Below are 16178 nucleotides of genomic sequence, written 5' to 3' on the forward strand. Positions count from 1 at the left end.
CTGAGCAAAGAATTATTATCATCTCCTTTTATCACTTGAATTTACTTAGGATCATGTTTTTGTGTTGTTTTTGAAGCATATCGAACAATTATAGAATATTAACTTTTCCTTTAGTTGTCATTGATTATTCTTGAACCTTTTATCACAGGATTAGCTATTGATTCTCAGCAAAATAATTTCGAGCAATAATTCAGTTGTGGCTTAATGAGAATGTTTTGCATCCAGGGAACGGATTTTCTGCCAAAAAGCTAATTTGTTTTAGTTTATAGAATGCTGAATCTAATACCTTGAAATTTTTAAATGCATACATAAGGCATTTGTTTGAATTATCCATTCTTTTTTAGGGACATAACTAATCATATGTTTGAGTTGAAGCACACGAGTAGCCTCTCTAAGCTTAATGCAATTAAAGCAGATTAGTTTAATGGAATTGCTCATGTGCTTGAAAAGGCACATGATTACATTTCTGAGTTATGAGCCACTGGAACCCTTTTCTGACTTATTTCTGCTGCACCTTTACTCAGCTCATTCATTGGCGTGTAGGGGCCTAAATAAGTTTTTCTTTGCTTACTGCCCCCCCCGTCAAAGTCTCATTGCTTTCTGCATGGCAGGTGACTCCTCTGTTACAGTGAGGGGATCCCCAGTGTGACAGTGTTGGAAAAGGGATTTCCTTCCCCTCGGGGCAGCTCCTGCCTGATTGCATTTAGCACAGGCAGTAATTTCAGTGAGTTCCCTGGGCTGCAAGGGCTAAGGTGTAACCCAAAGAATTGCCAGAGGTCTGTTTGCCACTGGCAGATGTTCACTGCAGCAGAGGAAGGAGTGCCCAGCATGTCTCTGTTGCAGCAGTGCTTTGGGTTTAGAACACACACACCACATTTAGTCAGCCCCTGTGATTTCCCAGCCAGCTCACTTCTGCATTCCACTGTCCAGAAGAGACAGTTCCATTAACTTCTCTTGAATAAACTGCCAAGACCAACTCTTATTAAATACATTCTCACTGCTTGCTCTGAAATGGTCCAATGAGTTGGAAAAATCTCTCTTTTTAATAAACTGCACGCTTTACTCAGTGAACTGCAAGTGATAGCTATCGTAATCAGCCATGGAGAAAGCAATTACGGCGAAATCAGAAATATTTCTTTGCTTTTTACCCTCTTCTTTCTCCCAGTTTATTATTTTCTTCATCCCTCAAACTCAGTGAAATAGTAAAACAGTTCTCCATTGGAAAAATATGTTTTCTGTTTAGTTAAATTAATGGTTGAAAATTGGAAAAAATGGCAGCAGCTGCAGTGAATGGGAGCAGACGAGGGCTGCAGGAAAATCTCAGCACAGGGAGTCAGTCATGTCAGCTGCTGTGCTCGTTCCATCTGCATCTTTAATAGATCACAACCCCTGCACAGGAACTGAAACAGAGCCTGTGGCTTGATGCAGATCTGGTCCTGACTGTTGGTTGAGAGCTGTACAGAAAGCCTTTCCCCCAGCAGGTGCAGGTCCAGGAGGGCTGTCCTGAGCAGCTCAGGTGTGCACACACCTGGGCTCTCACAGCAGTTGGCCATTCCAAAGCGCTTTGCAAAGCCATCTATCACACCCCTGCAGCACGGGCTGCTGTGCAAATTGCTCTGCCTTTAATCACTGATCCATTCTGTGCCTTTAATCTCTGATCCATTCTGTGCATTTAATCACTGATGCATTCCGTGCCACAGCTCTGCCTGGGTGTTTTCCTGTGTCTATAAACCCACAGCTCTGCCTGGGTGTTTTCCTGTGTTTATAAACCCACGGCTCTGCCTGGGTGTTTTCCTGTGTCTATAAACCCACGGCTCTGCCTGGGTGTTTTCTTGTGTCTATAAACCCTCCCCAGCCCTCCAGCCCAGCCACTTCCTGCTTGGGACTCAAATCTGGGAGTCAGTGCTGATAACTTGGCTGCTCTATCATCAGCTGTTATCCTGTGAGCTCCTGTGTGTTTGCTGCCCTTTGTCCTTGTGATCCCATTCCTGTTTGGTGTCCCTTGGTGTCCAGAGACTCTGTTCTTGTGGTCCCATTCCTGTTTGGTGTCCCTTGGTGTCCAGAGACTCTGTTCTTGTGGTCCCATTCCTGTTTGGTGTCCCTTGGTGTCCAGAGACTCTGTTCTTGTGATCCCATTCCTGTTTGGTGTCCCTTGGTGTCCAAAGACTCCTCGTTGCAAGGGTCATTCCCAGCTGTTCATTCTCACAGAATGTCCTTGTCCATCACAGTGTTGCTTGGAGCTCTCACGAGAGCTCTCCCACCAGAGCCATCCCAAAATCTCCTCCATGGCTAAATTCCACCTCTTTGGGATGCCATTAGAGAATTTTCCTGCTTTTTTATTTCTCATCTCCTTCAGCAAGGAAGGTGAGGAGCAAGCTGCAATCTGTAAACTCCTCTGAAAGTCTACAGGGGTTCAAAATCCACAGCACAGAAAATCCTTTCTGTGCCTCTCTGGCTGGCAGATGTTTGCAGGCAGCCCTCAGAGACAGGGAGCACCTGCTTTTGTGTGCTCTCATGAAAGAGGAAGCAGCTTTTTCCATGTGCTGAAGGAGAGCCATCCATTAGGCAGAGCAGTGTGACAGGCCAACTCTGCTTCCAGCAGCTCCTTTTCCTCCCAGTTTCTCACTGTGTGTAAGCAGTCGTGCTCACTGAACGTGGCTTCAAACAGCAGCAGCACCTCCTAGACCCTGCTGGAAGGAGGAGAGTTGGCTGGCAACAAAGGAAATAATTTAAATGAAAGTATTAAGCAGTAACAACTGGTGAGTGAAGTGCTACTGCCAATGATAATGTCTTCAACCTAATTAAATGTTTGGCTCATTGAATATGACAAATACAAATGCAGTTTGGGTGTCTGCTTATTAGACTCGGGGTTTTAGGCTAAAAATAACACGGGTTTGAATGTTGCCAATGAGGGTATTAATGAGGAAGGGCTAATCTCTCAGAGACCATAATGACAGAAATGGGAGTGCTTTCTTCAGTGCAGATGCTGACAGCCACAGGCTGCAGAGAGGCTCCAGGCCACGCTGAGACTGTTCAGGAGCATTTCAGGCACATTTTGGGAGGAGTAGGAAAAGATTAAAAGGATGTAAAGCGTAGCTGCAGAGGGGAGGCTACCCTGCAAAAAGGAGACAAACAGAAACAGGCTTAAACTGATGAGAAAAATGAAATATCTCTAACTGTCCTGCAGTGGGAGGGGAGCTGCAGAGCAGTGGGTCTGGTTACCTGGAGAGCTGCTGCCTCTGAGCAGCTCTCACGAGTGCTGGGACCCTGCCTGCCAGGGAGGGTACCCTCTGCTGCCAGGAGCAACCCCAGCCCTGTCTGAGCCAGGTGACACTGGGAGCCCTCCCACAGCTTGGTTTTTCCTTGGCTGTGTCGTCCAGAGCCAGAACTGTCCTTTGTGGGAAGATTTCTGTCTGTCACTGCTCCTCAGGCAGGGTTTGCTGCTCCAGGGCCTGTTGATAGTGGCTCCAGAGGAAGAGCAGCTCCGGTGCTTGTGCCTGTTTCTCTGTTTAGGAAGGGCAGCAAGACAAAACAGATGGGTACAAAATATACAGGGAAAACTCCATCCTAAAGAGGTGCTGGTTCTTCTGAGTATACAGATAAACCAATTTTCATTGGAGGTGCTTAGTCATGTTTACTTGCACAGGTGAATGTCAGGGTAGAATGAGGTTTATTAAAACCTGGTTTTTAAATCCCTGTGATGAAACCTTGCTGTGAACAGAACAGAATCAGGGCTGGAGGTGAAGGGGCCCTGCCAAGCCACCCTGCAGCTGTTCATCATCTTGTCTAGAAGCTTGTGCTGTGCTTACTGACCTGTGGTGGATCAATTCCCTGCTCCAGCCCCCCAGTCCCTGCCAGGCTCCAAGGGCTGCAGGTGTGACCTGCCCTCTGCAGAGCCTGGGGGTTCACAGCTCACCTCCTTAAGGCAAACCAGGGTTTACACAGCATTTAGTGAGAACAGAACTCTCTGCTGAGGTTGGGTCACTCCCGGTGGGTCCTTCGTGGCACGCCTGGTGCCAGGTACAGAGGGGTCAGGGCAAGGGTGCTGTTAGCAGAATGGAACTGGGACACCTGAGAGCAGCCCACGGTGCTGTGCCTGCACTGTCCCCTCCTGCTGCCAGAACTCTCTGAAGGACAGCTTGTCTCCTTCACTTCTAGAATTACAGCCACAGAAACTTTCAGATTTTAAAAATCTACAGCTTTGAAGTTCACATTAATTTGTTTTAAAAACATCCTAGCTGGATTTAGTTTTCCACCTTTTAATATCAGATGTGAAGCCATGAAAATGCTGGTGGGAGGACGGGGCTGTGAGTCACAGCTTGGTGCCTGCTTCCAGAGCAACAATTAAATGCTGCTCCTTCATCACAAATGGGACAATTCCCTGTGAGCAGCAATAACCTCAGGAGTTTGCTTGAGCTGCTTCATTTGCACCCTTGGCTCCAATTTATACTCCTGGAACTCTGTGCCAGCTTTATGCGGAATAATAAGAACAAATATTGTAGTTGTGGCATTGCAGAATACAAATGTTCTGTGAGCATGTGCCTGGTGCAGAGCTCTGGGCAGCCTGTAAATCACTGCCCAGTCTGACACAGCTCCTGGCCAAGTCTGGCTCACGTATTTTCCCAATAAACAAACCGAAAATACAATAGAACAAATGGAAAATACAGGTAATTACAGTAAAGGAAAGATGCTCTGTTAGCATCAGGAGCACTTCTAACCTCCGAGGTGCTCTCCTGAGGCTCCCAGTAAGAGGCAGGGGCCGCACTGGGCTCCAGCAGCCCTTGCAGTCCTGCTCCTCCTCTCCTGGGGTTTGCATTTCAGACAGAGGAGCAGGCGAGGCTGCAGGGTTTGTCTGCCACTGCTGCAGCTACAGCTCACACGAAGCACAGCAAATGACTTCTCAGCTTGTGTGCCTGACCTTGATCCTTCGCTGGGGCTGCTGCCGTTGCCATGGAAACGGGAGAAGACTGCTCTGGTGATGTGGTTGCATAATTAAGCGTCACTGAGACTGCTGGGGTCAAGAGATCATTTTCAGAACTCAGCTCCTTGGGGGGTGAGTGCTACTCCACACAAATTTTCCTCATGGTTTGACATGATTGTTACTTTGTCATCCTCAATTAAAATATGGGTCCCCCGACTTTGAGGTGAAAGGCAGAAATATTTGGCAAACTGCAGATTCCTAGAGAAGGCAACTTTCTCTGGGTGTCCCAGGGCTCCAGAGCCTCCCAGCTGTGCCGTTTGTCCCGCTTGTCAGCTGAGGAGTGGAAAATGGCTGTGTAATTGTCTCTGACAGCTTTGGAATGTGTGTAGAACACAATCACATTTACTGGTGAAAGCCTCTGGTGGTGGAGTTTGGAGTCTCTTCAGGGAGTAACTAGTGCAGAAGCTTTTTTTCTCTTAAAAAGTTGGTGTTTCTTCAAGGACAGTTTGAGAAAGGAGGAGTTGGAGCCTGGGCCATTTTAGATGGGCCATGTTTTCTAGATTACCAATAATTTTTGGTGCTTGCCTCCAGTCTTTCCAAAGAACCACGCTTTTCTTGAAAGCTCAAACCCCAACAGGATGCATGGAGCACAGGCTAGGGGCTGCTTCTTATTTTTAGCATGTGGTGAGCCTGGTTTGGCACCCCAGAGCAGGGCAAACCAAATTAATCAATCTGGAATCCATGGAGGTGACAAGGGACTCGAGCTGTGGAAAGCCTTAGCAAGACAGGGATTCCTAAACCCCTGCCTAGGTGCTGAAGTCAGTGCTGCAGCCCCTGGAATTGCCTTCTCAGTATTAAAATTCCTCAGGTAGCTCCATTTCTGGTCATGGCCTTAATTTTGTCTGGCTTGATGGGGATTTGAAGTGAGACTTGAGTTTCAGTCCCCGCTCTACTGAATATTTAATATAAATTCAGCAATATTAATAAAGCAAGGATTAGGTAGGACTCTCCTCTCTCAGGGAGTGCCTTGTGCCTAATCTGTGGAGCTCACCTTCTCCCTCTGAGCCAGACAATATTTAATTATTCAATGCATAATGGTGGGACAGGTTCAACAGGCAGGCACGAGCACCGAGCAGGGAGTCAGAATGCTTTTCTGCAGCAGTGGGAAGGGCAATCCCCTGGGTAAAAGCGTGGCTGGAGCCCAGGCCTCTGTGTCCTGGGCAAGTGCTGTGTCTTCCAGAGGCACTCTGAGAGTCTTGAGAAGCTGTGTGAGAGCTGAGGCTGCTGTGGCAGCGTCTGTGAGGGTCTGTGGGGCGAGGGCAGACTGTTAACACTGGGAGAAGGAACAATTCCTCCTCCCTTCCCACTCGTGGGATAAAAATCAGTCTGAATTTATTTCCTGTTGCAGCCTAGAATTTTTTGTTTCTGTAGCTACAGTGCTTTCATTTAGCAGCCTCTTCCTGGGTTATAAATACACCCACAAGAAAGCAATGATCTGAAGACTGTAAATGGCTCTTAGTCAGATTCACACTGTTATTTTGAAAGTGCAGATAACATTTGGGAAATGGGAAACGACCTCTGCAGTTATTAGTTTTGTCTTTTTTCCCCCTTTAATTTGCCATAGTTCTGCCTAGAAATCACCCAAGTTTGGGTAAGCAACTGTGTATGTGCTGATTAAAGTGCATTCCTTGTGCGTGCAGCCAGGACAGAGGGGAGGAGGGAGGTGTGTATTTGTGTACTTGCAGGAATTCATGAAGGAATTCCTGCTGCTTGGAGTCAGGAGCAGAGCTGTGGTGTCCTTTGTAATGCCAGTTCTACCCCTGAGATCAAGAGCTCTGTCAGAGCCCAGGGCTGGATTTCCTTCAGCAGAACACCCAGAGCCTGCCCAGGTATCACTGCCACACCTGGGGGTAAGAGCACCTAGAGCCTGCCCTGGTGTCACTGCCTCACCTGGGGGTAAGAGCACCTAGAGCCTGCCCAGGTATCACTGCCACACCTGGGGGTAAGGACACCCACACCTGTCCTGGTGTCAGTGCCACACCTGGGGGTAAGAACACCCAGAGCCTGCCCTGGTGTCACTGCCACCCCTGGGGGTAAGGACACCCACACCTGCCCTGGTGTCACTGCCTCACCTGGGGGTAAGGACACCCACACCTGCCCTGGTGTCAGTGCCTCACCTGGGGGTAAGGACACCCACACCTGCCCTGGTGTCACTGCCACCCCTGGGGGTAAGGACACCCACACCTGCCCACACCTGCCCTGGTGTCAGTGCCACCCCTGGGGGTAAGGACACCCACACCTGCCCTGGTGTCACTGCCACACCTGGGGGTAAGAGCACCTAGAGCCTGCCCTGGTGTCACTGCCACCCCTGGGGTAAAGGACACCCAGAGCCTGCCCTGGTGTCACTGCCACACCTGGGGGTAAGAACACCTAGAGCCTGCCCTGGTGTCAGTGCCACACCTGGGGGTAAGGACACCCACACCTGCCCAGGTATCACTGCCACACCTGGGGGTAAGAGCACCTAGAGCCTGCCCTGGTGTCAGTGCCTCACCTGGGGGTAAGAGCACCTAGAGCCTGCCCTGGTGTCAGTGCCACACCTGGGGGTAAGGACACCCACACCTGCCCAGGTATCACTGCCACACCTGGGGGTAAGGACACCCACACCTGCCCACACCTGTCCTGGTGTCACTGCCACCCCTGGGGGTAAGGACACCCACACCTGCCCTGGTGTCACTGCCTCACCTGGGGTAAGGACACCCACACCTGCCCTGGTGTCAGTGCCACCCCTGGGGGTAAGGACACCCACACCTGCCCACACCTGCCCTGGTGTCAGTGCCTCACCTGGCAGTACCTTGGCTGCTGGGGGAAGAGGCTGGGGGTTTGGCTCCGGGGCTGAGCTGTGGCTGCTCTGCTGGGCAGCTCCAGAACCCCGGGCATTTCTCCCACCGAGGAGGAGGCTTTTCCCTGAGGAGTGCGAGGGAGCCGATGGCTCTGGCCCCGGCTGGGCTCGGGGGCTGTGCCTCGGCCCTGGCCATTGCTCCGTGCTGTTTGTGCCCTGTGCTGCTGGTTCCATCAGACACATGGGCTGTCACCAGTACTGTTCCCGTGTCCTGCCGGAGTGCTGGCAGCTCAGCACCTGCAGCTCTGGGTTTGCTCCTGGCAGTCAGCAGTGAGTGGGTACCCCGTGAGCAGCACCGAGCTGCTGGGGCTGTGCTCGGGGCTCAGCAGGGCCAGCAGAGACGCGGCTGGCTCTGAAAATTGTTTCATTCACAGCCAGAATTGCTACACGTGGTTTCCCAGCACCTCTGCAACTTCCAGCTGAGGAGTGAGTAAACATTACTTGTAACAAACAGGAAACTGCAATTAAGTTGGTTTTTTTTTCAGCCATGAGTTTGAAATGTTAGTCACAGGCTTGGGGATTAATTTATTTTTATATAAATCACCAAGGGTACTGCTGGAGGTGCCTAGAGAGGAGCTCAAGGAACAAGAGAGAAACTTCAGTTAAAAGACCTATCTTGTTCTGTGAATTGTGGTGAAGGAATTTTGCTTTTTTTTGAGACAGTATTTCCTCCAATGATTATATAATCTTGGTTTATGAGTCTGAATTTAGTTCTTACTTCAGCTGGCATCATGACAGAAAAGTGGGTGTCAGAAGCCTTAAAAGGATTAGTGCTCCATGTAGAACCAATAAAATGGATTTGTGAATCAGGGCCCCCTTCACAGAAGGAATAAAGTTTTCCTCCTGCAAGCAGAGAGGTTTCTCTCCTGTGAGGTGTCAGCATGGTGGTTGTGCCCTGGTGCAGACAGTGGCAGTGTGCTCAGGGCAGGGCTGAGCTGAGGGACAGCAGCAGCCTCCCCTGAGTGGGGCTGTCCACACCAGCGGCAGACCCTGCAGCCGTGTCCTGGACAGGTGTCCTGCTCTCTCAGTACCTGCAGGGATTCTGGGCCAGGGTGGCAAGGGAAATCTGTCTCAGAGGTGCTGAAGCCTCTGCTCCTTGCACAGCGGGGCTGCAGCACAGCCAAGGCAATTCTCCAGCCCAGGAACCTCCCTCCCCTGCTGATTGATTTCAGCTGGGTTAAAATGCTGCCAGCCTGTCCCCCAGCCAGACACAGCAGGCTTCAAAATCCTGGCCTGAGGTGAGTGCTGGAGCCAAAGCAACTGAAAAAAGGGCACTTGAAGAAATCTGGATGGGAAAAGAGCTCTGTCAAGAGGGTTTTACCTCTCAGGAAATAGAATTCAACCCTGAGAGCAGGAAAAGGGAAGGAAAACATATTTTTTTCAACTGGAGATTGAAAGGGTGAGGGGATGTTAAATGGACAGCTTAGCAATTAATGGAGGGAGTAAATGCTGTTCCTGTGTCTGAACAATTGATTGAGGCTTTTCAAAGGAGCTGGACTCTGGCTCTCTGCCAGAGGGGCTCAGCCACGAGTGCTCAGTGAGTGGGACAGCACCAGAGCTGCCAGGACCTGCTGGACCTGTGGGGCATTCCCTGGGCTGCCAGGACCCAGCAGACCTGCGGGGCATTCCCTGGGCTGCCAGGACCTGCTGGACCTGCGGGGCATTCCCTGGGCTGCCAGGACCTGCCGGACCTGCAGGGCATTCCCTGGGCTGCCAGGACCTGCCAGACCTGCAGGGCATTCCCTGGGCTGCCAGGACCTGCCGGACCTGCGGGGCATTCCCTGGGCTGCCAGGACCTGCTGGACCTGCAGGGCATTCCCTGGGCTGCCAGGACCTGCTGGACCTGCGGGGCATTCCCTGGGCTGCCAGGACCCGGCAGACCTGTGGGGCATTCCCTGGGCTGCCAGGACCTGCTGGACCTGCAGGGCATTCCCTGGGCTGCCAGGACCTGCTGGACCTGCGGGGCATTCCCTGGGCTGCCAGGACCTGCCGGACCTGCGGGGCATTCCCTGGGCTGCCAGGACCCGCCGGACCTGCGGGGCAGCCCCTGGGCTGCCAGGACCTGCCAGACCTGCAGGCTGAGCTTCTCCAGGTGCTCTAGATGTGAAAACTGAATCAGACTCTCAGTATTTCTGTTTTCCAGAAGTTGTCTGAGTAATGACAGGTATATACCTACAAAAACCCCAAAACCAACAACTTGGCAAAATGTAATAATAGAAAGGAGATTCTGTGCTGGGTTTGCTTTGTTCCTCGTGAATTACTTCCAGGACTGACCCGTCGGTGTGTTTAGATGCAGAGAGACAAAATCTCACCAAGCTTGGTGCTGTTGGGCTGCAGAAAATGACAATTGGAAGTGCATGTGAGAGGCTGTTAATTTGAGGCTGTTAATTTTGTGAGGCTGTTAATTGCCAGGGCATGAGAAGGGGCACTCGGGAGACATTTAGATGGCTGTTCTGTTTTCTGACTCATTTGGGCACAAGAAAAAAGCTTCTAGTGAGGTTTGTGCAGTCCTGGTGGGCTGAACCACAGTGCCTGCAAGGTAAGCACAGCCCATCCCCAGAATAGTGCTTCATCTCACCAGTTTTATGGACAATATAAAGCCCCATTGATGCTGGTGACGATTTTTTTGGGGTTGGACAGCGTGAGTCGTGCATGGGGAAGTTTTCCTTCTCCAAAAACATCAATTTGGCTGTGCTCTATATCTTAGTGTACTGGAACTAATCTACTAAAATATTCATGTAGCGAAGAAAAACTGGAATAAAAAGAGAAGATAAAGTATGTGCAGCGTGTCAGAATTAATGCACCTAGTGGAACATTAACTTTTGTATTTCTGGGATTTTTTTAACCTTGCTACCTTAATGGCATTCTGAAGCAGCATTTTACAGTTAGTGTTTTTCTTTTTTAAAGTTAAAAGATTGAAGTGGAATAAGGGTAGGAAGGGGAGGGGTAAATGGAAGAAGACAAAAGAGCTCCAGGAACCGTAGAGCCGGGTCCTTTGATTGGTAGGTAAAGCTCATAAACACCTTGAATTAATAATTTCCTGCACAGGATGAAATTCCAAACAGGTAAGCATAGAAGGCTGTGCAATAACTAAGGGAAAATTTAAAAAAAGTCTCACTGAGATTTAAGAGAATCAGAGGCAGAGCTGACCCTCAGTCTTAAGTGAATTTCACCTTCGCACGGCTGCTCTTCTAAACCAGTGTGCATGAAACATTAATACTTTAGTATGGAAAACTCCACATCTGGATTGGATTTTCATTTTAGCTGTGGAATTCTGCTGCACATCTGCTGAACTTTGGGCTCAATAAAGAGCCATCTTTATTTCAACGTGATTTTTAAAATTATATGAGGAATTTGCAATATTAAAGGCTTCTGGAAATCCAAACTGTAAGAATGGTTTTGAAAATATTGAAAATTGACTGCCTGACTATTCTGCCCCCAGCTACAAATCAGATTAAGCCCTTTATGCTCTGACGCAAAGGGAATCGATGATAACATTTTTGGCAACAAAATAGTTGGGGAAAATTATATTCCAAACTGAAAATTTTATGAAACCAGAGAGTGTGAGAACAAAAGAGAAAAAGAAAACGAGGTGGTTTGTGGTGAAAGCAGTTGTACAGGTGGAGCTGTGTGGGTGTACCAATCCCTGCTGATTCAGGCTGCAGAGGGTTAAACCCTGAACCCTCCGGGGTGTCCCTGCTCCATCCCCAGGTGTTCAAACCCTGAACCCTCCAGGGTGTCCCTGCTCCATCCCCAGATGTTCAAACCCTGAACCCTCCAGGGTCTGGATGTCCCTGGGTGTCCCTGCTCCATCCCCAGGTGTTGGGACACCTGAACCCTCCCAGGTCTGGGTGTCCCTGGGTGTCCCTGCTCCATCCTTAGGTGTTGGCACACCTGAATCGTCCTGGGGTCTGGGTGTCCCTGGTCCATCCCCAGGTGTTTGAATACCTGAACCCTCCCAGGTCTGGATGTCCCTGGTCCATCCCCAGGTGTTGGGACACCTGAACCCTCCCAGATCTGGGTGTCCCTGGGTGTCCCTGCTCCATCCCCAGGTGTTCCCTGGCCTGCCCAGCTCCTGATCCTGCATTTTCTGGGTGCTCAGTGCCATTTCACAAAGTGAAATGCACAAAGTCCATGGCAGGAGCTGTTCTGCTGGCAGCTCCCCAGTGCAGCATATTTCATCTTTGAGTTTGGGGAGGATCTTTAATCCTATCCAGAGGAAAAAAACCCCTGAGCATCTTTGATTCACAAAAATAAACTTGTATAAGTTGTATGTTTTAAAATGCATTTTAAAATTTAAATAGGACCTCAAGCTTTAAAATATTCCTTCATTTTCTGACTGAAAAAATTCCTTGAAGAGTTAGATTGAATTGTGCAGAAATATTCATGGCTGAGCATACAGAGATATGAATCAATACAGAAAAAAACCCAAACCAGAACAGAAAAAAAATCTAGATGCTTCCCTGTCCCAGATTTCCCTATAAACTTCATGATACACTTTTAGTTGAGGCTATAATGAAGTGTGTGCTCAGGTCACTGAAATGAACAAGACATCTTGACTCTAAGTTTAATTAAAAGATTTTTGCATTGAATTGTGTTGTACAGAAATATAATTTGTTTTGAGTTTGCAGTAATTACAAGCAGTCTCCTGTCAGGCAGCTCTGTGCATTTCTCTCAAAGTGTGCTTTAATCTGTACGAGGGGGCACGAGGCACAAGGAGGACATTCATCTCCCTGAAACAGCTTTTATTTCTTGCACAGGTTCCCATCTAAATAGAAACCTGATCATTTCTAAAAAACAGGGTTTAGCAAGCAGGGACTGACTTTTAGTTTCTCACCACCCCTGTTTCTTTTCCTGCCCCATGGTTTCTCCATCTGTAACTGCACCATAGGCTGAATTAGCTGATATTTTAAACACTTAATTTGATAAATCTGCATGAATCCCATGGGCTGCGACAGGAGCTCACTAAGTGTTTGTAGTGCTGGAAGCTGGATTAGATTTTCCTTCCTGGCACGTGTTCCAAGTGGGGGCTGGTCCCTTCTCTGTGCTTTTCCTGCCGAGACTGGAGGAGCAGTTTGTCGCTGGAGAGCTGGCCCTGAAGGTGTGCTGGGTGTGTTCACCTGCTCCTCCTGCAGGTGGGACGGCTGCTGGCTCCTTGGCAGTACCCCGATGGCAGGGATGCTTTGAGGAGAGTTCTGGGTGATCCCAGGGTGGACAGGCTGTGGCTGTGGGCTGTGATGTGCAGAGCTCGCTGCTCTGTGACTCCTGCCCTCTAACAAACCTCTCTGTGAACTGAGCACATGCCTGCCCTGTTTTCATGACCAGATCTCTTTCCCTGCTCCCTCAGCTCCTGACTCACCCTCTGTATTTATCCTGTGTGATACCAGTGTTCTGTTATCCCCCTTTCACAGATGAAGCAATAATTAAAATCTTTCCCATTGAAATAATTTTGTAGTAAAGAAGAGTTCTGCCTGCTGCCTTGCTGCCAGAACACAACTGATAAGCTCCTTGGTGTGCAGGCTGACATTCCTTCAATGGTCTCACCCCAGTTTCCTGTTTCCATTTTCTCCCACAGACTAACAGCCAAAGCCGTGGCTGTTCTCTTACCAATCCTGGGGAGCTCGTGGATCTTTGGCATTTTGGCTGTCAATGCCCACACCTTAGTATTTCAGTATATATTTGCTGTTTTTAATTCACTACAGGTAAGTGCCTGGTGGGGAAATCTATGGCTACAGAAGTGCTTCTGCGATCCAATTAAATGGCTCATTAGTAATGTCTTCACATGTTTATGTTCATTGCATTTTACCCTGTGTTCCTTCCTGTGTCTTTAAGGCTGTGCTAAGCACAGAGTGCTGGCAATTGCTTCTCTCTGTTTGAACAGAACTTGTACCCCACTCCTTAGAGTTTCCAGGAGCAATAATTAAATAAATGAGACAGCAGTGAGCTTCAGAAATGAAATGAAATTCATTCTTGCAGCACTGTGTACCAGAGGCAGGGTTCTTCTGTAGAGATACCAGGCCAATTTTTCAATGCCAATTTGAGGCTTCATTACTGAGACTAAATGAAAGCAAACAGAAGTTTATGGGAAAGATCAAAAGTAGAGCTATTCCCTGTGCTGTACAGAACTCCTGCGTGTAGGAGCTCAGCCCTCATCTCCTTGGCACAGCAATCCAGAAAAGCAGCTCTGTCCAAGGGGGAATGTAAACATCTGCTTGGCTTTCAGCAGACATTTCAGTACGGGCACCACCCTACAGGAGTCTTACAGCTCTTCCCCAAGCTGTGGCTGCAAAGAGGAAGGAAAAACAATCTCCTGTAAATCCTTTTTTGTCTTGGAAACAACCAGCACTGTGGGTACAAAACCAGTGAAACAGGCTTCTTGGTGCTCAATACTACTGCCAGAAAAATACAATTGTTTTGTGAGGGAAAGGGATTTTCACTTAGCATTGGACTTTTCACTTAGCATTGGACTAAAAGCCCAAAGATAGCAAAATTCTGCTGTGAAAATTCTCCTGGTACTAATACCTTGCTTTTCTAACCTGAAAAATCCTGGTCTGGTGTTTCCCTAAGAGCATTTCCCTCTCCTTGGCCTTTGCAACCACAAACAAAAAGTTCTCTTGTCTTCATGAAACAAGAACTTCTGCATATTTTCAGCCAGATTTTTCCTTTAGTACAGCAAGGTTTAGGAGGTGTTTTTTTGCAGGAATATTTCCAGAAGCCCCACAGTAACCCAGTGCTGCAGGTTTCTCCAGTTTCACTTGGGATGCTCTGGTTTGGTGCACTCAGATATTTACAGGGCTCCAGCTCCTGATGCTGTTCTGTACATACTGAGAGAAACACAGTATAAAACGTTTGATTTTTCACAGCCAGACCTCACCCCTCTCCCTTTTTTCCATTTTCAGGGGTTTTTCATGTTCCTGTTTCACTGTCTTCTGAACTCAGAGGTATGTAACCAAATGGTGTTAATAAACCTGGTGTTACCAAATTCAGGGAACACAAGTATGGAGCAAGAACAGACTTTCTGCATTATTGCTGCCTGCTATGTCACTGATTTCCTTTCTCTTTTAATTAATCCGTGACTCTTCTGGCTCTGTGACTTGCAGCATTTTTACCCATGCTTGACGTTTGTTTTAATTAGCATTTAATTAGAGAAAGGTTTGAAACACAGAACAAGCTAAGAGGGGCAGTTGAGGAGTCAGGAGGAAGCTGTCCTGGGAGCTGGAGGGGCTGAGCAGGCAGGGCTGCACTGAGGAGAGGATGCTTCAGAAGTGGGAGCAGGACTCGCTCTGGCCGTCCCTGCTGGGGGCTCTGCTACAGCTGCAGCCCCAGGGAGGAAAATAAATATTCTCAGCAAAACATACTTCAGGAAGTTGCTCATGCAGTCCTTAATGGGAAGCCATACTGAGCAGAAGAGATTCCAGGTATTTTTCTTGGCAGGAGGTTCAGGTGTTCGCAGGGGACTGAGGCATCTTTCTGCACTAGAACAACTGGGATAAAGCCAAGACAGGGCTGATGTAAATTTGGCTTGCAGCATCCTCTCCTCCCGTGGCAGAAAGCAGAAAACGCCCAGCACCAAGTGTTGCTGAGAGAAATGGTTTTTGTGAGAGCCATTTCCAGGCCTGCCAGGGCAGTGCCCAGTGGGGACCCTGGCAGCTTTGGCTCTGCACAGATCTCTCTCCTGGATGCCCATGAGGAGCTCTGCCCCATCACCTGCTGCTGCTTCCTGTGCAGCAGCAGCACTCCAGCTCTTCTGTGGAGAAAGGATTATTTATTAATATTTGCCAACCTGTTCCAGCCCAGAGCATTCACTGATGTGATCTCTGCCAAAATCAGTTTGGAGAGTCAGCTCTGACTGTGGAACTCTTGATCTTTATTGAAGTCAACTAAAATTAAGCAGGCAGGTTAAAGGTAGGGAGGAAAAAATATTTCTTTATTCTGTTCTCCCCGAGGCTTAGAAATCTTCAAGTTTCAAATGTTTTATATCAAATACAAATATTTGAATTGCTGTTATTTTTTCTGGAACCTCATGAGAAATTAAATTCAGAAACTTTTCAGAATTTTTATCCTCAAAACCCACACAGCTGATGTAAGCTGTCAGTTTTGGAGAGCAGGTCCTACTGGCTCCTTCACAGGCTGTGCATATCTAAAACACTCCTTTAGCTAAACAGCAGGAATTCTTTCAGAGGAGAGTTTCTTTCTGAGAAGTAAAACTCAGATATTGTAAAGAAACATCTGTAGACTGGGTATAGAAGTGGCTGGGTGAAAAAGGGCTTTATTCCCAGACAGAAATGCACTGGTATTACAAAGAATCACAGGAGAATGGGCCAAGATGTGCTTGATCTCCACACCAGCCACTTCCAG

The 16178-nt window shown here is 48.4% G+C and overlaps 1 protein-coding gene across 3 annotated transcripts in view; it reads left to right on the forward strand.

Annotated features, from left to right (window-relative positions):
• ADGRD1 (adhesion G protein-coupled receptor D1) overlaps positions 1-16178 on the forward strand; it is a 133913-nt gene that overhangs the window by 114092 nt on the left and 3643 nt on the right. For all 3 annotated transcript variants that reach the window (XM_059863167.1, XM_059863168.1, XM_059863169.1), the window contains 2 exons: positions 13396-13522; positions 14720-14761. In XM_059863167.1, coding sequence (XP_059719150.1) covers positions 13396-13522; positions 14720-14761 — 169 coding nt within the window. The remainder of the gene's footprint in view (positions 1-13395; positions 13523-14719; positions 14762-16178) is intronic.

This window comes from Haemorhous mexicanus, chromosome 19, assembly GCF_027477595.1.
Source record: "Haemorhous mexicanus isolate bHaeMex1 chromosome 19, bHaeMex1.pri, whole genome shotgun sequence".
NCBI lineage: Eukaryota > Metazoa > Chordata > Aves > Passeriformes > Fringillidae > Haemorhous > Haemorhous mexicanus.